Source organism: Hemiscyllium ocellatum, chromosome 18 (assembly GCF_020745735.1).
Source record: "Hemiscyllium ocellatum isolate sHemOce1 chromosome 18, sHemOce1.pat.X.cur, whole genome shotgun sequence".
NCBI lineage: Eukaryota > Metazoa > Chordata > Chondrichthyes > Orectolobiformes > Hemiscylliidae > Hemiscyllium > Hemiscyllium ocellatum.
This window is the reverse complement of record NC_083418.1, coordinates 11,054,157-11,077,962: the sequence shown is the minus strand read 5'-3', so window position 1 is coordinate 11,077,962 and position 23,806 is coordinate 11,054,157. Positions and strand designations below refer to the sequence as shown.

General features: G+C 44.4%; 1 protein-coding gene across 3 annotated transcripts in view; it reads right to left on the bottom strand.

The window, feature by feature from the left end:
- LOC132824345 (AP-2 complex subunit alpha-2-like) overlaps positions 1–23,806 on the bottom strand; it is a 96,167-nt gene that overhangs the window by 20,136 nt on the left and 52,225 nt on the right. For 2 of the 3 annotated variants that reach the window (XM_060838703.1, XM_060838704.1), the window contains exons 12-14: positions 19,279–19,376; positions 7,076–7,307; positions 2,028–2,195 (exon numbers count right to left, since the gene is read on the bottom strand). In XM_060838703.1, coding sequence (XP_060694686.1) covers positions 2,028–2,195; positions 7,076–7,307; positions 19,279–19,376 — 498 coding nt within the window. The remainder of the gene's footprint in view (positions 1–2,027; positions 2,196–7,075; positions 7,308–19,278; positions 19,377–23,806) is intronic. The other variant, XM_060838705.1, reaches the window with a different exon arrangement.

The following is a 23,806-nucleotide window of genomic DNA, read 5'->3' as shown; positions in this document are numbered from 1 at the left end:
CTGTTGCTCAGGTAGTAATCCAGCATTATTAACTTTTTGGTTCAGCCTTCTCATTTAATCCCTAGCTGTTCATATTCTCTCAGAACCTCTTTCATTTATCTGCCTATTTTATTGGCACTTATGTAGACCAACTGGTTCTTTCCCCTCCCATTCCAAATTCCTCTGCAGACTAGATAAGATATCCTGAACCCTGTCATCAGGCTGGCAACACTGCCTTTGTGTCTCTTGATCCCGACCACAGAGAATTGTTTCTATTCCCCTGTCAATACTATCCCTGATTACAACCACAGTTCTCCCCTCTAACGAATGGCTCCCTGTAGCATGGTGCTAAGGTCAGTTGGCTCATCTTCCCTACAGCCCCTACTCATCCACACAGGGAGCAAGAATCTCAAACCTGTTAGACAGTCTCAGGGGCTGAGGCTCTATCAGCACTACCTCCTGGATACCTCTACCTGCCTCACTCATAGTCACATCCTCCTGTCCCTGACCATTGACTGAATTTGAGGTAGTTAATCTAAGAGGTATGACTGCCTCCTGAAACACAGCATCCAGATAACTCTCCCCCTCCTTGATGTGTTGCAGGATTGGAAGATCAGACTCCACCTTATTATTCTGAGGCAGAGTTCCTCAAGCAATCATCACATGCTACAGATGTGGTCATTATGAACCACAATGGGGCCCTACACCATGCAATTACAACAAATCACCTCGCCTTAGTATTTTAATTACCACGTTCTTAACTTGTATTTTTTTTGGAAATTGCCCATTGGTATTTTAGTTTTTAATCTGCAAACAATAATTCTAGACAAAATTAACCATCATTTGGACAAATGTGGATTTGTAAAGAGCAACTGGTTTGCTTAAGTTTTTGATGACTTAACATAGTGGGTTAATATGGTATACAGGGGTTCTGCAAAAACGGAGTCCAAAGTAACAAGCCTGTCAGGCAAGTAAAAGCCAAAGGAATTAGGGGAGGTGGTAGCATGGATATGATGTCGACTGAGTGGCAGGAAACCAAGTCATGGTAAATAGTTGCCTCTCAGACTGCAGGGACATGAGGTCAGCCTCTCCATGGGTCAGTATTAAAACAACTGTTTTTATTAATCTATATAAAACTTAGTTACAGTAGGATGTGCAGGCCATAGTTTTAAAATGGGCAGCTGAAATATAACGTGGAAGCATTATAAACTGAGGGGACACAGTCGGGTGGAATGGGCAGAAATACAGCAAGTGAGATGCAATGCAGAGAAGTGTGAAGTGGTACATTTTAGAAGAAAGAACAAAAAGAGGCAATTTAAAATAGAGTGTAAAATTCTAAAGAGGATGCAGGAAAGCAGGGAGCTAGTTTTACATGGAAACAAAACACTGAACATGATAGGGCAAGTTGAGAAATCAGCACTAAGGCATATGAGATCCTGGACTTTATAAATTAGAGGCATAGAGATTAAAAGCAAACAAAAACAGAAATAATAGTCAGTCGTGATGAGAAATATTTCAAGTACTATGTGATTCTTCTTCTGAAGTAAGGGGAAATTGAAAAATGATTTTAGGTTGTTGAAAGGGTGGTAGGACAAAAGGGAAAGTCAGGGTCACACCAAAGGATGAGAAAAGTTTGGAGAGGGAACTTTAATAGAGATCTTCAAAATCATAAGGGGGCTGGACATAGGAGACCGAGAGAAATCTTTCCCATTGGCAAAAAGATTGAGAAACATAGGACACTGCAAAAGAATCTGAAACAGCACAAAGGAAAACCTTTTTCTCCAGAGCAAATGGTTAGGAGCTGAAATGCACAACCCGACAGTGCAGTGGAGGCAGGGGACAGAAGAGGAATTGGATAATTACCTGAAGTAAATATTTACAGAACTACAGGGAAAGGTGGAAAGTGAGAGAGTCGAGTTGCTCCTACAAGGCCTGGCACAGACATGACTGGATGTCATGCCTCGTGCAGTAACCAACTTATTGATTTGACATAGCAGAACCTGTGACTGTGACATAAATCATAATGAACACCATTCTGAGTCCCATACCATGGGGTGGAGCACTGTGAGTTCAGAGTTGCCATTAACATCAGCATTCTGTTCCTTCTTTACCACCTCCAGATTAGCCAAGCTGCTGGATTCCTTCTTCTTCTTCAGCTTGTTAAGGATCGAAGATTCCCTCTCTGGAAATGGTGGCATCTCCTCCAACACAGTTGCCTAGCAAGAAATAAATCAGTTAGCTCTGAGGATGTTCAAAATTCTGCAAATATGTCCAGTAAACAACAGGGAAAACCTAGCGCAATTAGAAAATGTGAAAATATCCCAGTTGACATACCTGACAGTGGCTCTGGAATCCTTTCGGCTGACATTGTACAGAGATAGATAGACCACATGTTGCATTTCAGCCCATACTGCAGCAATACCTTGGAGATGTCAGTCCTCACCATTATTCAGGTCCACCTTCTGGAAGTGTTTGGTACTATGTGAGAACACAGCTCCCCTTCTTCCAACTCCAGTCAACATTCCTTCTGCTACCTCCTGACTTGGTTGAGATGTTAGGCAAAGCTCATCTTCCAGTTAATAATACCCTCTGCTGCTCCAACCCCAATTCAGTACCAACTCTGACTGGCTCCCTAATTCTCAGAACTGCCTGTTAGCTATGCAATCCCAGGTCCCACAGCTCCCTCTCTCTTCCCAGATCACAGTAAAACAGCTTGCTGTAATCCTGGGCCACAGTGCAGCCCACATTTAACCTCGACTCCTAACCACGGGATCAACAAAACCAAACACTTTATTGTCCTGTCGTTGCTACAGTAGTTAACAGCATTCCCCCAGGCCAGGTGTGACATGTGGGAGTACCTGCGATCCACAAACATCTGCAACAAAATCAGCAAGGTCGTCATCAAGAGAATCAAATCAGTGCAGCATCCACGTGAAACCCAGCAAAGTAGAGGGGTGGGCTGGTTTGACAACTTTATAAACGTTATAGCCAAAAGAGATAGCAGCACTGTGGGTATATAATAACATTGCAATAGTAATCCTGACATCTTAGCTAAAGACCTTGCAGAATTTGATTTAAATGAATACAATTATAAAGCTAATATCAGAGCAATGGAGACCTTAAGTAAGATGCACTGGTTCAGAACTGGTTCACAAACATACTTTAGGGAAAGAAGCCTAGCATCAACTCTGTATGTGCTTGCTGATCCACAGTAACTTGGCAAACCTGAAATGGCCCAGAAACCCAAGCTGTATTAGCTCACAGCCAAAGCAGTAGGAGAATGAAACCAGTCAGACCAGTTCAGTACCTGCCGTTATACAAGTTGTTTGAATCCTAAAGGATAAACTGACAGATTGGGTTTGTAGCAAGTGCTAAGGACCAAAGCAACCGAAAAGCCCATCTGATCTCAACCTCATCAACCCGGTGTTGTAAATGCATCTGACCAAGGTGATATTGATAAGATGGACCAATACACAGTCCTTATGGAGACAAAACTCCAACTTCACAGTGAGGAAATCACCCTGGCATTATGTGATTCTCTATTATGTTAGTTTGTATTCAAAATAATCTAGCAACTCAAACTTTGACCTCCAGGAGGCACAGTAGGCAGTTAGCAGCAGCAGAATTGTATCTTACTTCCATTTGTAACCTTGCTTGTCCCCCACTCAACCATTACCATCAAACCAAGGGATTGACCCTTGTTCAATGAAGAGTGCAGGACGGTATGCCAGGAGCAGCACCAGCATGCCTAAAAATGAGGTGTCAACTTGACACTGTCAAACAGGACTACTTGCATGCCAAACAGCATAAGCCATAAATGATAGACAGAGTTAAATGACCTCACAATGAACAGATCTAAGTTCTGTGGACATATAGTAGTGAATGTTGGTGGAAAATAAACAACTCACTGGAGGAGGAAACTCTTTAAATATCCATATCTTCAATGAACCTAGCACATCAGTGCAAAAGATAGGGCTGAAGCATTCACAACAATCTTCAGCTGGAAGTAGTTGTGAATAATCAATTTGGCCTCCTCCAGTGGATCCTGGCATCACAAATGCCAGTCTTCAGCCAATTCAATTCATTCCATATGATATCAACAGCTGGAGGCACTGGATACTGGATATGGGTCCTGACAACATTCTGGCAGTGAGTGCTGTACTCCTAGCCAAGCTGTTCCGGTACAACACCAACCCTGACACATACCTGGCAAAATGGAAAATTGTCTAGACATGTTGTACAAAAAATCAGGACAAATCCAACCAGCCAATTACCATACTATCAGCCCACTGTGAATCATCATCAGAGAGTGATAGAAGATATTGTCAACAGCTCTAAGTAACAACAGTGGAAACAATCTACCCATGATGCACAGTTTCGGTTTCACCAGGATCACAAGGCTCCTGACCTGATTACAGTCTTGGAGCTAACATGGATAAAACAGCTGATTTCTCGTGATGGCCTAAGAGTGACTGCCTTTGACATCAAAACACCACTGAGTGTGGCATCAGGTAGCCTAGGTAAAATTGAAACATAGAGAACACAGAACATTACAGTGAAGTACAGGCCGTTCGGTCCTCGATGTTGCGCTGACCTATGGAACCAATCTATCCTACACTATTCCAAGTTCATCCATATACCTATCCAATGACCATTTAAATGCCCTTAAAGTTGGTGGGTCTATTACTGTTGCAGGCAGGGCGTTCCAAGCACCTACTGCTCTCTGAGTAAAGAAACTATCTCTGACACCTGTCCTATATTCATCATCCGCTGAAAATGTGTTGCTGGAAAAGCGCAGCAGGTCAGGCAGCATCCAAGGAACAGAAAATTTGACGTTTCGGGCATAAGCCCTTCATCAGGAATCATCTCTCCATGTAAAGCTATGTCTCCTTGTACTAGCCATCTGAGGAAAAAGGCTCTCATTGTCCACCCTATCTAACCCACTGATTATCTTATATGAGAAACCAATGGGAATCAAGCGAAAAATCTAGAGGCATAGAGAAGAGGGTTTTTTCAACTTTAATTTTTCAAGATTAAATCATCCAATTTGGAAAAAATCTGCCAAATTCAGCTAACTCCTTGGGTGTTTAACCAAATTAGACCTCAAGGGAATCTGTATGCAATGTCTGACCCCAAATCTAGCTTCTAATTCTGGACCAAACTTTCTACCACTGGTCAAGCACCTCTTGCTACAGAGAGCCTACCCATCACCTATCAACTAGGTTACTTTGTCCTTGACAACTTTGCAATGCCAGCCTTCATAAGTTACAAACATTTCAGAGAAGCAGCTCATTTCCCAGGCCCTCATCAACGTCTCAGCTCCTGACCCAGCATCACATCACAATAACTGTGATTCACGACTTTATTCCCAACTCAGACCTTGTCAGGGTTTCACTTTGAGCAGTCACAAGCTCTGCCTTGAGATCACTCTGCCTCAATAATTTCATCAACAACACCATCCATAACCTCCTTAAAATCTCTCCAATGAAACTTCCTTCTTTGTGCCTGATTATTCTCTGTGAAACGCTTCAAGAGTCGAGAGTGTGGTGCTGGAAAAGCACAGGTCAGGCAGCATTTGAAGAGCAGGATGCACAAGTTGCACAAAATATTTCTTGTACACACTTAACAAGTTCCTCTCCAACCCTTAACACTATAGCAGCCCCAGTCTACATCTGGAAAGTTAAAATCCCCTACCATAACTAGCCTATTATTCTTACAGATAACTAAGATCTCCTTACAATTTTTTCTCAATTTCCCACTGACTATTAGGGGGTCTATAATACAATCCCACTAAGGTGATCATCTCTTTCTTATTTCTCAGTTCCACCCAAATAACTTCCCTGCATATATTTCCCTCAGTACAGCTGTAATGCTACTGTAGCTATTTTCTTTAATTTTGGAGTGCATCTCTTTGGACTGGGGGACTTACTGGTGTTTGACCCCATTAATTTCTCTTTGTATTTTTTATCTAGTGAAAGCTAGTTATTTTGATTTTTTTTAACCTATGAAATGTTTGTGCTGTTATATGGTCTGTTTGAACGCTCATTGTTTCCAACTCTTCAGAATTTAAATAATATTCTCATCAAGTCTTAATGGGTACTTTTAAAATCATTTACCAACCTGCATTAGAATTGCCTGCCACAGTTCTGCATGTATTTTACTCTATCAATGCAGCAATTCTATGCTACTTCCTTAATTACACCAGTCTTGGTGATGTCAGCAAAATTAGAGATATGACACTATCTGAATCATTAATGAGAGGTGGAACAGTCGAGGTCCCAGCACAGTTACTACTTTTCCTGCTTTGCTTTGGTCTTCTCTATATCTAGTCCAGAACTATTAATTTGCAATATTCTTGTTATATGCTCTTTGCTTTAGTTTTAAGCAAACTTTTAGGTCAAATATGGTTGGCTTATTTACGAAGTAGATTGTTCCCTCTCAAGTAATATTAAATAAACTTTTTGAACTTGTCTGACTGTAATTATTCTCTATTTCACCAATATGTTGCTGTCAGTTCTCTGACTCATTCAGTTAGTTATTCTGACAAAATCTACAATCAAACATTGTGTCAAGTTGCACATTTTCAAGCATAATACTGAATTCAAATTTCAATCATGTCATAATCAACATCAGATAAATGCTCCCTTAACTAGATTAACTCAGTCTAATATATTAGTTACCATCATATGTAAGCCTGCTCTGCTGTTGGAACTAGAACATATCACTCCAGGCAACTATTTAGAATGTATTCAAAAAATTCATTAGACAGATGAGAGGACAGCCAAGGCAAGACCAAGGGCAAGGGACAGAGGGAGCTGGTACAGGCCAGGAGAAACTGAGGGGACAGAGTCAGCAAGACTTGACTGAGGGAAGGCAAACACAGGTATAATATGCACAGACAAGAAACTGAGGTATTCTGTAAACTCGAGTAGATGGTGACAACAATTCACACAAAAAATTATGCATTTAATGAAACATCTGAGCTCATAATTGTTACAATGACAGCATAAGAATAAAAGCAGAGGCAAGAAAAAGACAAAATGGTGGCGACGCGAAGATACTGAAAAGCATACATCTCAGAGGTTCCTCTACCTACCAGGATATCAGTGCTTGCTATACAACTGAGCCTGAGATATTCCACTGCCCTTTGCTGCAGCTCTACATCTGAATTCCTCAACTGACTGTCACTGTTGAGCACACTTTGAATGGTAGACTTAATCTCAGGAAACAGGTTCACAAACTTGATATAAGTGGAAAGTAGGAGAGCTCTCGTGGGCACACTGCACAGATGAAACTTGGAATGTAGCAGACTGAATTGTATTAAAGGGCTGAAAATCAAAAGAGAATAACTTTCACAACCTCAAAATGATCCAAAGTGCTTCAAAATCAATGAAATGCTTTTGAAATAATGCCATTTTTATCAAATAGCAAACAACTAGAATGCAGTAAACTTCATCAAACACCAATCAATTGAAGGACCGGGCAGTTTTAGTCATAAGAAAAGACATGAAGAAGAGTCATAACAGACTTGAAATGTTCACTCTGTTTCTCTCTTCTTCGATGTTATTCAAACTTGCTGAGTTTCCTCAGCTCTGACATAGAATGTAGAACGTAGAACAGTACAGGCTCTTCGGCCATCAATGTTGTGCTGAGCTTTTATCCTACTCTAAAATCAAACTAGCTAACATACCCTTCATTTTACTATCATCCATGTGCCTATCCAAGAGTCACTTAAATGTCCATACCACTACCACTACTAGCACTGCATTCCAAACACCCATCATACTCTGTGTAAAGAACCTACCTGTGACGTCTCCCCTAAACCTTCCTCCAAACACCTTAAAATTAAGCCTCCCTGTAATAGCCATTTTCGCCATGGGAAAACGTATCTGGCTATCCACTCTATGCCTCTCATATCCTGTACATCTCTACCAAGTCACCTCCCATCCTTGCTTGCTCCAATGAGAAAAGCCCTAGCCCGCTCAACTCATCTTCAGAAGACATGCCCTCCAGTCCAGGCAGCATCCTGGTAAAACTCCTCTGCACCCTCTCTAAAGCTCCCACATCCTTCCTATAATGAGGCGACCAGAACTGAAAACAATATTCCAAGTATGGTCAAACCAGAGCTTTATAGAGCTGCAGCATAACTTTGCGGCTCTTAAACCCAATCCCTCTACTAATGAAAGCTAACACGCCATATGTCTTCTTAACAATCAACTTGGTGGCAACTTTGAGGGATCTGTGAACGTGGACCCCAAGATCCCTCTGTTCCTCCACACTGCAAGAGTCCTGCCTTTAACCCTATATTCTGTATTCAAATTTGACTTTTTAAAATGAATCACTTCACCCTTTTCCAGGCTGAACTCGATCTGCCATTTCTCAGCCCTTCTCTGCATCCTGTCAATGTCCCTTTGCAACCTACAACAGCCCTCCACACTATCCACAACTCCAACAACCTTCATGACATCGGCAAACTTACTAACACACCCTTCCACTTCCTCATCCAAGTCATTTATAAAAATCACAAAGAGCAGAGGTCCTAGAACATAACCCTGCAGAACACCACTACTCACCGAGCTCCAGGCTGAATACTTGCCATCAACTCCCACTTTGTCTTGTGTAGGCCAGCCAATTCTGTTTCCAGACAGCCAAATTACCCTGTTTCCCATGTCTCCTTACTTTCTGAATGAGTCTACTATGGGGACACTTATCGAACACCTTGCTAAAGTTCCATATACACCACATCCACTGTTCTATTTCATCAATATGTTTTGTCACATCCTCAAAGAGTTCAGTAAGACTGGTGAGGCATGACCTGGCCCTCATAAAGCCATGCTGACTATCTCTAATTAAACTATGCTTGTCCAAATAATCATAAATCCTGTCTGTCAGAATCCTCTCCAATAATTTGTCCAGCACGAATGCAAGGCTGCCTGGTCTGCAATTTCCAGGGTTATTCCTATTCACTTTCTTGAACCGTCTGATCATCTGGAACTCTTCCAGTGGACAATGAGGATGCAAAGATCATCACTAAAGGCACAGCAATCACTACCCTCCCTTCCTATAATAACCATGGGTATATCCCATCTGGCCCAGGGGACCTATCTATCCTCATGTTTTCAAAATTTCCAACACATCCTCCTTATTTGCATCAACCTGTTCGAGCATTTAAGCCTTTTAATGCTGTCCTCACAAGCGACAAGGTTCCTCACATGAGTGAATACTGAAGTAAGATATTCATTAAGGACCTCCCCTACTTCCTCCGACTTCAGGCACAAGTTCCCTCCACTATCCTTGATTGGCCCTACCCTCACTCTGGGCATCCTCTTGTTCCTCATATTAGTGTAGAATGCCTTCAGGTTTTCCTTAATCCTACTTCCCAAGGCTTTTATCATGCCCCCCTTCTAACTCTCCTAAGCCCATTCTTCAGTTCCTTCCTGGCTATCTTGTAACCCTCTAGAGTCCTGTTTGATCCTTGCTTCCTCAACCTTAAGTAAGCCTTCTTCTTCCTCTTGACATCTCTTGTCATCTAAGATTCCATCACCCAATCATTCTTTCCTTGCCTCAGTGGGACAAACCCATCCAGCACTCACAGCAAGTTCTCCCTAAATAACCTCCACATTTCTGTCATGCACTTCCCTGAAAATATCTGTTCCCAATTATGCTCCACAGTTCCTACCCAATAGGATTGTAATCTCCCTTCCCCCAATTAAATACCTTCTCATATCATCCGCTCCTAACCCTCTCCATGACTATAGTAAAGGTCAAGGAGATGCGATCACTATCATTGAAATACTCTCCCACTGAGAGATCTGTCACCTTGCCCTGGTTCGTGTCCAATATGGCCGCCTCCATAGTTGGCCTATGTACTTATTGAGTCAGGAATCCTTCCTGGACACACCTGACAAAATCTGCTCCATCCGAATTATACGCATTAAGGAGGTTCCAATCAATATTAGGGAAGTTGAACAATCACCCTGCTACTTCTGTACCTTTCCAAAATGTACCTCCCACTCTGCTCCTCCATGCCTCTTTTCCTACTGGGAGCATCTATAGAAAACTCCCAATAAAGTGACCGCTCCTTTCCGGTTTCTGACTTCCACCCACACTGACTCTGTACACAAACCCTCCTCAATGACTTCTCTTTCTGCAGCTGGGATACTATCACTATTTAGCAATGCCTCTCCCACACCTCTTTTACCTCCACCTCCATTCCTTTTGAAACATCTAAAAGCCGAAACATTCATAAACCATTCCTGCTCCTGAGATTGGCTAGCTGAAAGAAGACAGAGGGTGGTAGTTGATGGGAAATGTTCATCCTGGAGTTCAGTTACTACTGGTGCAAGGCAAGGATGTGTTTTGGGGCTACTGCTGTTTGTCATTTTTATACATGATCTAGATGAGGGTGTAGAAGGATGGGTTAGTAAATTTGCAGATGACACTACGGTTGGTGGAGTTGTGGATGGTGCTGAAGGATGTTGCAAGTTACAGAGGGTCATACATAAACTGCAGAGCTGGGCTGAGAGGTGGCAAATGGAGTTTAATGTGGAAAACTGTGCAGTGATTCACTTTGGAAGGAGCAACAGGAACATAGAGTACTGGCTAATGGTAACATTCTTGGTAGATGAGCAGAGAGATTCGGTGTCCACATACAGAGATCCCTGAAAGTTGCCACCCAGCTTGATAAGGTTGTTAAGAAGGCACACGATACATTAGCTTTCATTGATACAAGAAAATTTACAGCCAAGGAAGAGGCCCTTCGGCCCTCCAAGCCCGAGCCAACCCAAATGTACTGTCTAAACCTGTTGGTCAATTCCTAAACATTTGTATCCCTCTGCTCCCCACTTACTCATGCATCTGTCCAGACGCACCTTAAATGAATCTCTGTGCCTGCCTCGACCACCTCTGCTGGCAATGTGTTCCAAATGCTGAGACAGATTGAGTTTTGGAGCCACAAGGTCATGCTGCAGCTGTACAAAACTAGTGCAGTCGCACTTGGAGTACTGTGTACAGTTCTGGTCACCGTATTATAGGAATAACGTGGAAGCTTTGTAAAGGGTTCAGAAGAGATTTACTAGAATGTTGCCTGGTTATGGAGGGAACGTCTTATGAGGAAAGGCTGAGGGACTTGAGGCTGTTTTCATTAGAGAGAAGGTTGTGAGGTGACTTAATTGAGACATATAGGAAAATCAGAGGGTTAGATAGATAGAGAGCCTTTTTCCTCAGATGGTAAGGGCTAGCACAAGGGGACATAGCTTTAAATTGAGGGGTGATGGATATAGAACAGATGTCAAAGGTAATCTCTTTACTCAGAGAGTAGTAGCAGCATGGAATGCACTTCTTGCAACAGTAGTAGACTCGCCAACTTAAATGGTCACTGGATAAACACAAGGATGGAAATGGAATAGTGTAGGATAGATAGACTTCAGATTTGTTACGACACTCCTGCTTAATTTAACTCAACAACACAGAAAAGATTTATCCCATGCAGTAATTTGTGAAAATTAGATAGGCCAAGAACTAGTTAAAGTAAAAGTAACAACGTTGTTTCTTAAAGTATAACAGAGATTAATGAACTAACAACTATGTCCAACTCCTTCCTCTAACCTTTCTACAAAACTAGTCCAATAAAACTACTGATTAAGATTTATAAAAACAACCCTTCTTATCTCAAATCCAGGCAGCTTTCAGTTCTTCTCTGTATTTCTGTCTTATACGTGCCTTTAAGAGAGTGATTTTTTTCGGGCAGTCTCTACTTTTTGGTAGTTCTCCTCCCAACTGTTCAAATTTCTCCAGGCTTATACCCCTCCGCCCCCCCAAAAGTTTGCGATTGTGCCAATGGTTTTTAAGATTGTCAATATAGTAAATTCAAATTTGATTGAAATTTGGTGTTTCAGGGTATAATTTAAACTGATTAGCCAAATTTGAATTTGTTTTTGTCTCATAGCAATTCAGTCAGCACTATCTGTTCTGAACCAAATGGTACATTGCAAATTCTCCAGCAATCAGTGTGCTTGCCAAGTCCTTCACTCTCTTAAAGGTACACTTCTACATCTTCATAACAGTACAACATCGAGGGCCAAAGGACCTGTACTGCGCAGTAATGTTCCTCTTCTATAAATATCCAAATCTCCATAATGGCCACGACATTTTAGCTCCAAGTATTGATCCATGCTCCATGTTCATCACCTTTATTCCTGACACTTGTTGTGTTAAAATAAACACACTTCAACTCATCACATTGACTACAACTTTACCCTATCTGCATGTTTATCCTTCCTCACAGATTCTCTGCATGTTGTATCTGCCTGTTCACCAGCTTCGCAATGCAGCATGACCACACAGCTCCCAAACTTAATTCCTCTACCAATTAAAGCTAACACACTCGTATGCCTTCTTAACAACCCTATCAACCTTGGTGGCAACTTTCAGGAATCTATGTACATGGACAGTGAGCTCTCTCTGCTCAGCTACACAACCAACAATCTTAACTCCAGTTCCCATCTCCCTACCAATCCAGTTTAAATCCTCCCGAAGAGCTCTAGCAAGCTTACCACCCAGGATATTGGGATCCATCGAGTTCAGGTGCAACCCGTCCTCCTTATACAGGTCCCACCTTCCCCAGAAGGTCTCCACATATTTGAAACCTGCCCTGCTATACCAGCTCCGCAGCCATGTGTTCAGCTGCACTCACTCTCTGTTCTGAACTTCACCAGCTTGTGGCAATGGTAGCAATCCTGAGATTACTACTCTGTTCATCCTGCCTTTTAGCTTCCAACCTAACTCACTCTGTTCATTTTTCAGGTCCTCATCGACTTTCCTAGCTATGTCATTGGTACAATGCATACCATGACTTCTGGCAACTCAGCCTCCCCCTTAAAAATCCTGTAGACTTAAACCAAGACATTCCTGACTCTGGCACCTGGTAAAACTGAGCGCTGCAGATGCCATAGATCAGAATTGAAGTATGTGGTGCTGGAAAAGCATAGCCAGTCAGACAGCATGCGAGGAGCAAGAGAATCGGCGTTTTGAGCATAAGCCATTCATCAGGAATGAGGCTTCTGGCCCAACGGGCCTGAGGGATAAATGGAAGGAGGTGGGGCTGGTGGTAGGGTAGCTGAGAATACAATAGATAGATAAAGATAGAGGGGGAAAGTGAGGTCAGAGGGGAGGTTGGAGCAAATAGGTAGGAAGGAAGATGGACAGGGTAAGACAGTTCAAAAGGGTGGTGCTGAGTTGGAAGGTTGGATCGGGGATAAGGTGGGGGAGAGGAAATGAGGAAACTGGTGAAATCAACATTGATCCAGTGTGGTTGGAGGGTACCAAAGCAGAAGATGAGGCGTTCTTTCTCCAGATGTTGGGTTGTTAAGGTTTGACGGTGGAGGAGGCCCAGGACTTGCATGTCCTTGGCGGAGTGGGAGAGGGTGTTGCACTGTTTGGCTACGGGGCGGTGAGGTTGTTTAGTTGTCTGTCCAAGAGATGTTCTCTGAAACATTCTGCAAGTTTGCGTCCTGTCTCCCCAACGTACACAAGATATTGAGAGCAACGGATACAATAGATGACATGTGTGTAAGTGCAGGTATATCTCTGTCGAATGTGGAAGGATTCTTTGCTGCCTTAGACGGAGGTGAGGGGGCCGGTGCAGGTGTAGGTTTTGTACGTCTTGCAGTGGCAAGGGGAAGGTGCCGAGGTGGAGGGTGGGTTAATGGGTTGGTGACCTAACAAGGGAGTCATGGAGGGAATGTTCTCTCCAGAAGGCAGAAAGCAATGAGGAGGGAAATATATCCCTGATGGTGGGGTCTGTTTGTAGGTGGTGGAATTGGCAGAAGATGATGCAATGTATCTGAAGGTTGGTGGGGTGGAAGGTGAACACATGGGTGGGGTCCTTGTTGCGGTTGGAGGGGTGGGGTTCAAGGACAGAGGTGCGGGAAGTGGAGGACATGTGCTGGAGGGCATCACTGACCACATGGGAGTGGAAATTGTGGCATTTTAATAAGGAGGCCATCTGGGATGTTCTATGGTGGAACTGGTCCTCCTCGGAGTAGATGTGGTGGAGGCGTAAAAATTGGGAATAAGTGATAGCAATTTTACAGGAGGCAAGGTGGAAGGAAGTGTGGCCCAGTTAATTGTGGGAGTCGGTGAGTTTGTAGTAGGTGTCCATGTTGAATTGGTCACAGAAATGGAGATGGAGAGGTCCAGGAAGGGGACAGAAATGTCCGAGATGGTCCAGGTGAACTTGAGGTCAGAGTGGAGGTGTTAGTGAAGTTGATGATTTGTTCAACCTCCTCGTGGGAGCATGAGTTGGCACCGATACAGTCATCAATGTAGCAGTGGAAAAGGTGGGGAGGTGCCAGTGTAACTGCGGAAGATGGACTGCTCCAAATACCTGACGAGGAAGCAGGCACAACTGAGGTCCATATGGATGCCCATGGTCTGGAGGAAATGGGAAGATTGGAAGGAGAAATTGTTGAGTGTGAGGACCAGTTCAGCCAATCGAATGAGAGTGCCAGTGGAAGGGTACTTGTTTTGGGGAGGTCTGGGGAGATAGTAAAAACAGGGCAGGGCTGGGACTAGGACCTGATGCGGGGCTGGAGTTGGCGGTGTGGGCAGAGATTGTCTGTGGAGTGGGTGTGTTTAGGGGGATATTAGGGGGTCAGGGGAGAGAAAGTGGTGCCTTCAGTGTCATCAGCAGGGACAGAAGTGACATGGTGTAGGTGATGTCGTCAGTGGTGTTCAGGTGAGTGACATCAGTATGGGCGGAAATAGCTGTGGTTGCAGCATCTACAGGGGCACCCCACAGACCACAGCCACTGCCAACCATGCCGCCTCTGCGACTGCCGCCAAGACAACCGCCTCTGCGATCACCAGCAAGACAAACGCCTCTGCGACCACTACAAGATGCACTGCCACCACGACTGTCGCAAGATCCACCGCTGTTGAAACCAACCCAAAGTCTACCTGGTACATCATCTTTGCCCCCATACTTTCTGCCACCACCGATGTCACCCACTAGAACACTGCCGACTTATATCACACGTTCCATGACTTCCACCCTATAGTTGTTGTTGGTGCAGCTACTTCCGCTCCCACTGAAGTCACTAACCTGAACATCACCGATGACACCACCCACGTCATGCATTACATCATTTCCATCCTGCGATGCCACCGAAGGCACCACATTGTCCCCCTCATCCCCAGGGTGAGCATCATTTCTGTTGGTGATATCACTCAATATCCCGTAAGCACACTCTCCGCTCTGACTCCCAACTTCAGTCCCACACCAGGCCCTAGCTCCCAGCCCTGCCACGTTTTTACTATCTCCCCAGACCTCCCCCTCGCTGAGGATGAATGATATGTCCTCAGTAAAGGCCTCACCTTCATCCCCCTACGCTCCCGGATCAATGATGTCAAACACGTCTTCTGCTGCCTCTGCCTCTGCCTCCATGTTTACTTTTTCCATCAGGACTCATGCACACCCTTAGAGGACCCCTTCTTCCGCATCCAACACAACCCATCCACCTGCACACCTCGGGTTGGTCTGTTACTCGTCCTCCTCCCCCACCAGATCTCTTCATTTCCAACTGCCACCGGGATGCTGACCACCTCAGCCTGTCCACCCCACTCACCCACTCCAACTCTCTCCCTCACAATGTGCTGCCCTCCATTCCCTCCGCTCCAACTCTAACCTCACCATTAAACCCACAGACACCTCCTCCTACTGTCCCCTTGACAAAGACCTCACCTCCCATCACCAAACCATCATCGCCTAGACCATCCAAAACCTCATCACCTCAAGGAATCACCCACCCACAGCCTCCAACCTCACAAACCGGGAACCCCACACCGCTTGGTTTTACCTTGTATCCAAGATTCACAAAACTGAGTGCCCCGATTGACCCAGCGTCTCTGCATCCTCCAGCCCCACTGAACATTTCTCTTCATACCTTCACATAGTCCTATCCCCCTTGATTCAGGAACTCTCCACCTATGTTCAGGACACCACCCACACCCTCCACCTCCTCCATGACCTTCATTACCCCAGCCCCAAACAACTCATCCTCACCATGTACATCCAGTCCCTGCACACATCCATCCGCCGTGGCAAAGGCCTCCAAGACCTCTGTTTCTTCCTCTCATGCTGACTCAACCAGTACCCTTCTCCTACACTCTCATTTGATTGGCTGAACTGGTCGTCACCCTCAACAATTTCTCATTCCAATCCTCCCACTTCCTCCAGACCAAAGAGGTAGCCATGGCCACCTGCATGGACCTCAGCTTTGCCCGCCTCCTCGTCGGGTGCATGCAACAGTCCATTTTCAGCAGTTAGATCGGCACCTTCTCCACCTTTTCCTCCACTAATTTGATGACTGTGTGGGCAGCAATAGGAGGTTGAATAGTTCATCAACATCACTAACACCTTCGACCCTGACCTCAAGCTCACCTGGATCATGTCAGACACCTCCCTCCCCTTCCTAGACCTCTCCATCTCCATTTCGGGTGACCGACTCAACACAGACATCTACTACAAACCCAACGACTCCCACAATTACCTGAACTACACCTCCTCCCACCTTGATTCCTGTAAAATTGCTATCACTTATAACCTCTAGCGCAACTTCTCCACTTCCCGCACCTCTGCACTTGAATTTCACCCCTCGAACCGCAACAAGGACAGAATCTGTACACCTCTCTCCCCCCCGTCCTCATATTCCACTTGACCAACCTCTGGATACATTGCATCATCCTCCGCCATCTCCGCCACCTACAAACAGACCCCACCACCAGGGATAGATTTCCCTCCTCACCCCTATCTGCCCTCCGGAGAGAGCATTCCCTCCGCGACTCCCTTGTTAGGTCCATGCCCCCTACCAACCCACCCTCCACCCCGGCACCTTCCCCTGCCACCATAAGACGTGCAAAACTCGTGTCCAGACCTCCCCCCTCACCTCCGTCCAAGGCCGCAAAGGATCATTCACATCAGACAGAGATTCACCTGCGCTTCCACACGTCATCTACTGTGTCCGTTGCTTCCAACGTGGTCTGCTGTACATTGCGGAGACAGGATGCTAACTTGCAGAATGTTTCAGAGAACATCTCTGGGACAGACACACTAAACAACCCCACCGGACTGTGGCCAAACACTTAAACTCCTACTCCCAGTGCGCCTAGGACATGCAAGTCCTGGGCCTGCTCCACCGCCAAACCCTAACCACCCAATGCCTGTAGGAAGACTGCCTCATCTACTGCCTTGGTACCCTCCAACCACACTGGATCAACGTTGATTTCACCAGTTTCTTCATTTCCCCTCCCCACATCTTATCCCAGATCCAACCTTCCAACTTGGCACCGCCCACTTGAACTATCCTACTTGTCCACCTTCCTTCCCACCTATTCGCTCCGCCCTCCTTTCCAAATTATCATTTTCACTCTCACCTTCATCTACCTATCGTATTCCCAACTACCTTACCCCCCCCCCCGTTATCTCTCAGGCCCCTTGGACCACAAACCTCATTGCTAATGAAGGGCTTATGCTCGAAACACCGATCCTCCTGCTCCTCGGATGCTGCTGACTGGCTACGCTTTTCCAGCTCCACACTCTTCGACTCTTGCACCCGGGAGGCAACATACCATCTGGGAGTCTTGTTTGCAATCACAGAATCTTCCATCTGTTCCTCTAACCATTGAATCCCCTATGACAATTGCTCTCCTATTCCCCACCCTTCACGTCTGAGTCACTAAGCGTGGTTCAGTGTCAGAGACCTGGCTGTTGTGGCTTTCCCTAGTAGGTCGTCTTCCCTAATAGTATCTAAAACGGTTTACTTATTGTTGAGGGGAATGGCCACAGGAGATCCCTATACAGTCTGCCTATTCCCTTTCCTACTCTAGCCGGTCGCCTAGCTACCTTTATCTTGTAACTTGGGTGTAACTACCTCCCTATAACTCCTTTCTAGACTGTTGATAAGGCAAAGTTGGGGTCAGTGTGATGGGTTGAAGTGTGTTTACTTTGTGCAGCTGTCAACATGACAGTGACGTGCCACCTTAGATAACTTGCTCAATTCTCACAGCCTTGTACAGGCTGTTCTGTTGTAATGCGCATTTCATTAACACAAATTCGCTGTAAAGCGACTGATGTTTCTAAAGCTCGAACTTTTAAAACATGCTGGCTGCCACTTTTCAGGCAGTGAGTTCCAGACTCCCACCAAACTCTGAGTTAAAATGCGTCTCCTCAATTCTCGTCCTAGCTTTGTAGCTCTTACCTTAAATCTGTGCCCTGGTTACAATCCTGTTACGAGTGGAAGAAGTGTCTTCCTATCCATCCTCTCTATGCCCCTCATCCTCTTAAATGTGTCTATAAGGTTTCCTCCCAATTTTCACAGCTCCAAGGAAAATAAGCCCAGTCTCTCCAATCTTTCCTCATACGTCAGATCCAATAGCTCAGCTCCCGGTAGCATCCTAAATCTCGCAATAATTCTCTTAAGTGGGAGTGAATCCACAATGCCTCACAATTAAAGTGCCATTAATTGAGTCAAGTTTGATATAAAAGAAAGCCAGATTATGGAACAGCTCATACAACCGTTTAACGTAGCAGGTTCATACATCACACAAACTCGAGCATACTGCTGTAACAAAAAACTGGTCACATCTGTTCCCTCTTGATAAACGATAGGGAGTTGCTGAGTCACATGCACCAGAAAGTTGGATGGAAAGCCGAGTTAACATTTCAGGTCCAGTGACCCTTCATCAGAGCTGTTCTGAGAAAGATCACTGAGCTTGGCATGTTAATTCTACTTTTTCTCCACAACTGCTACCAGACCGGCTGAGTTTTTCCAGCAATTTCTGTTTTCTTTTCTGATTTCCAGCAGTTCTTTGGTGTAGTTGCATCAAAAGGTTGCCAAGTTCAATCTCTAGTTTAGACCAGTTTAGCTAACCAATTTAGCTGGATCCATGAGAATGAATCCATATACCAATAAAATGCCAGCTCACAGAATCATGTTTTACTCACTGTACCCTCTACTGTGCCTCAACACTTCAACTCATCAAGCAGCAAGTGTGGCTATACCTTAATGACTGGATAAAACCACAACCAGTGAGTGCTGCAAAAGCTGAAAAATAGTGACTGGAGCAGCAGATCATTGTTGATGTGGAAGTATTTGGAGGGAGGAAGGGCTCACTTCCCTTATTGTCGGAGTGGCTGTGGGAGTCACTGCATAATGCTCCACAGTAAAGCTGGACACATATATAGAGGTGAAGGCACAACTGACTTTCCAAAGGAGAGCAAGTGCAGCAAATCTAACTAACCTGGATCTTGGATCACCAGCAATCAAGTTTCCAAACTCTCCCAAGATATATCCACCCACTTTCACAAGGTTCTCATGGCAAGCTGGGGCTTGGAGACCCTGTGGAGAAATAATACACATGAATTCGTGGGATCAATATCCAACACTGAATTACATTGAAATTACAGCACAGAAACTGGTCATTGGGCCCTACCAGTCTGTGTGGTGTTCATTCTACATGGGAGCAGTCAAGCTAACCCCATGTGAATATTCTTATTCTTAACTTTTAGCTATGTATCTAAACTATAGTCAAATCAAACACCATCATTAAATCCTGATATTGGACCATCAAACAACATGAAGTAGTCCACAGCTGAGGCATGATTTTAAAAAATGTATTAAAAGAAGGAAGTTCAGAGCATAATGTCGAGAGACAGTAATGGCTGAATGAGGACTTATCTTTTGCACTGACGTACATCATCGAGGATGGGGATATTTGTGGAACCTCTTCATCCTGTTAATTATTTAAGTCTTCATGACTAGTTGTGGCAGGACAGCAGAGCTTAGATCTGATACACTGGTTCTGGAATTGCTTAGCCCTGTCTATTATCAATATCACAGAAGGGATATGATAGCATTGAAGAGGGTGCAGAGGAGACTTTTCAGCATGTTGCCTGGGCTGGAGTGTTTTAGTTATGAAGAGAGTTACGCCAAGCTGGGGTATGCAAGCCTTAGAGCAGAGAGATTAAGAGGGGACATGATTAAAATGTATAAAGTTACGAAGGGAACAGATAGGCGAGTCAGAAAGAAATATTCCCTATTATGGGCGAAGTGCTAGAAAAAGGGATTAGAGCTTACTCTAGGGAAATAAGACAGGGCAAGTGACTGAGGTGGAGCACTTTAGGGCCAGCGACCATAATTCTATTAGTTTTAAAACAATGATGGAAAATAATAGACAGGATCTAAAAATTAAAGGTCTAAATTGGAGCAAGGCCAATTTTGACAATATTAAGCAAGAACTTCCACAAGTTGATTGAGTGCGGATATTTGCAGGTAAAGGGACAACTGGAAAATGAGAAACCTTCAGAAATGAGATAACCAGAATGCAAAGAGAGTATGTTTTATTAGGGTGAAAGGCAAGGCTGGTAGATATAGGGAATGTTGGATTGAGAAATTGAGATGTTGGTCAAGAAAAAGAAGGAAACATATGTCAGGCATAGACCAAGTGAATCCTGAGAAAAGTATAAAGGCAGTGGATTAGATTAGATTACTTAAAATGTGGAAACAGACCCTTCGGCCCAACAACTCCACACCGACCCACCTAAATGCAATCCACCCAGACCCATTCCCCTATATTTAACCCTTCACTTAACACTATGGGCAATTTAGCATGCCCAATTCACCTAACCTGCACATTTTTGGACTGTGGGAGGAAACCGGAGCACCCGGAGGAAACCCACGCAGGCACGGGGAGAATATGCAAACTCCACACAGTCAGTTGCCTGAGGTGGGAATTGAACCCGGGTCTCTGGTGCTGTGAGGCAGCAGTGCTAACCACTGTGCCACCGTGTGGGAATATACTTACGAGGGAAACCAGGAGGGAAAAAAAAATGAGACATGAGATAGCTTTGCCAAATAAGGTTAAGGAGAAACCAAAGGGATTTTATAAATACATTAAAGACAAAAAAGTAACAATGGAGAGAATAGGACCCTTCAATGATCAGCAAGGTAGTCTATGCGTGGAACTGCAGGAGATGGAGGAGATACTAAACAAGCATTTTACATCAGGGTTCACTGTGGAGAATGACATGAAAGATAATGGAGTGTGAGGAAATACATGGCGACATCTTGAAAAGTGTCCATATTGCAGAGGAGGAAGTGCTGGATGTCTTGAAACACATAAAAGAGGATAGAATTAGCGGTTTCAGTGCCATCATTAATCCACCACAGGCTTGCATCCTGGTCATCGGGCAATCCTGCCATGACCTGACCATTTCCGAAGATGGCAAAGGCAACCGCACCCTCTGCCGGAAGGACATGATGACCATCACCCTATCCAGCGATGGCCGGTTGGTATACGATGAGCTTGCATCTCAGTTTTAGGACAGCTTAACCTGGAGAATCCAAAATTATTCGCTGTGCTCTAGACTGCACCTCACCATACAAGGGATTAGAGATGTTACATGGAAGACATTGCACTTATAAAGCAGAATTTATTTTATTTTTTATTTTGTGACAATGCAGGCGAATGCCTATCCTGCCTTTACTGCATCCTGTGTGTAAGGCCAAATAAAAAAAAGGATAGATCCCCAGGACGAGATCAGATGTACCCTAAAACTCTGCGATGCGAGGGAAGTAATTGCTGGACTGCTTGCTGAGATAAATGGATCATCAATAGTCACAGGTGAGGTGCCAGAAGACTGGAGGTTGGCTAACCCGGTGCCACTATTTAAGAAAGGTGGTAAGGACAAGCCAGGGAACTATCGACCAGTGAGCCCGATTTTGGTGGTGGGCAAGTTGTTGGAGGGAATCCTGAGGGACAGGATTTACATGTATTTGGAAAGGCAAGGTTTGATTAGGCATAGTTAGTATGGCTTTGTGTGTGAGAAATAATGTCTCACTAACTTGACTGAATATGTTGAAGAAGTAACAAAGAGGATTGATGATGGCAGAGCGGTGGGCATGATCTATATGGGCTTCAGGAAGGCATTCACTCAAGGTTCCTCATGGTGAGTTGGCAAGGTTAGATCACATGGAATACAGGCAGAACTTGCTATTTGGATACAGAACTGGCTTGAAGGTAGATAACAGAAGGTGATGGTGGAGGGTTGCCTTTCAGACTAGAGGCCTGTGACCAGTGGAGTGCCACAAGGATTAGTGCTGGGTCTACTGCTTTTTGTCATTTACACAAATGATTTGGGTGTGAACATAGGAGGTATAGTTAGTAAGTTTGCAGATGACACCAAATTGAAAGTGTAGTCAATAGCAGAGCAGGTTACCTCAAAGTACAACGGGATCTTGATCTGATGGGCCAATGAGCTGAGTTTAATTTAGATAAACGCGAGGTGCTGTATTTTGGAAAGACAAATCAGGGCAGGACTTATACACTTCATGGTAAGGTCCTGGGGCGTGTTGCTGAACAAAAAGACCTTGGAGTGCAGGTTCACAGTTCCTTGAAAGTGCAGTCTCAGATAGATAGGATAGTGAAGGTGGCGTTTGGCATGCTTTCCTTTATTGGTCAGAACATTAAGTATAGAAGTTGTGAGGTCATGCTGCGGTTGTACAGGACATTGGTTAGGCCAGTTTTGGAATATTGTGTGCAATTCTGGACTCTGCCCAATAAGAATGATATTATGAAACTTGAAAGAGTTCCGAAAAGACTTACAAGGATGTTGCCAGGGTTGGAGGGTTTGACCTATAAGGAGAGGCTGAATAGACTGGGGCTGTTCTTCCTGGAGCATCAGAGGCTGAGGGGTGACCTTATAGAAGTTTACAAAGTCATGGGGAGCACGGATAGGGTAAATACACAAGCGCTTTTCTCCAGGGTGGGCTAGTCCAGAACTGGAGGGCATAAGATTAGGGTGAGATGGGCAAGATTTAAAAGGTACCTAAGGGACATCTTTTTCACGCAAAGGGTGTTGCATGTATGGAATGAGCAGCCAGAGGAAGTGGTGGAGGCTGGTACAATTACAACATTTAAAAGACATCTTGATGGTTACATGAATAGGAAGGGTTTCGAGGGATATGGGCCAAGTGCTGTCAAGTGGGACTGGATTAATTTAGGATCTGGATGTAGGTTTGCTCACTGAGCTGGAAGGTTCATTTCCAGACGTTTCATTACCCTACTAGGTAACATCTTCAGTGGGCCTCTGACAAAGCACTGCTGATAATTCCTGCTTTCTATTAAGACATTTAGGTTTCTTTGGGTTGGTGCTGTCACTTCCTGTCGTGATGTCATTTCCTGTCCTTTTCCTCAAGGGTTGGTAGATGGGGTCTAACTCGATGTGTTTGTTGATAGAGTGACATGCTTCTAGGAATTCTCATGCATGTCTCTGTTTGGCTTGTCCTAGGATGGATGTGTTGTCCCAATCGAAGTGGTGTCCTTCCTTATCTGTGTGTAAGGATACTAGTGAGAGAGGTTCATGTTGTTTTGTGGTTAGTTGATGTTCATGTATCCTGGTGGCTAGCTTTCTGCCTGAATGTCCAATGGATTCCTTGAAACATGGTATTCCAACTGGAACTCTATCAACAAACACATTGAGTTAGACCCAATCTACCATCCCCTGAGAAAAAGAACAGGAATTGACATCACCAGAGGAAATGACATCACCAACCCAAAGGTACTGAAACATATAAGTAGAAACCAGGAATTATTAGCAGTGCTTCGCCCTGAGGCCCACTGAAAATGTTTTCTAGTAAGATGATGAAATGTCTAGAAACGAATATTCCAGCTCGACAGGCAAACCCACATCCAGAACCTCAACCTGAGCCACAAATCTCAAAATTTGCTGTTAATTTAGGATATCTGGTCGGCATGGACGAGTTACACT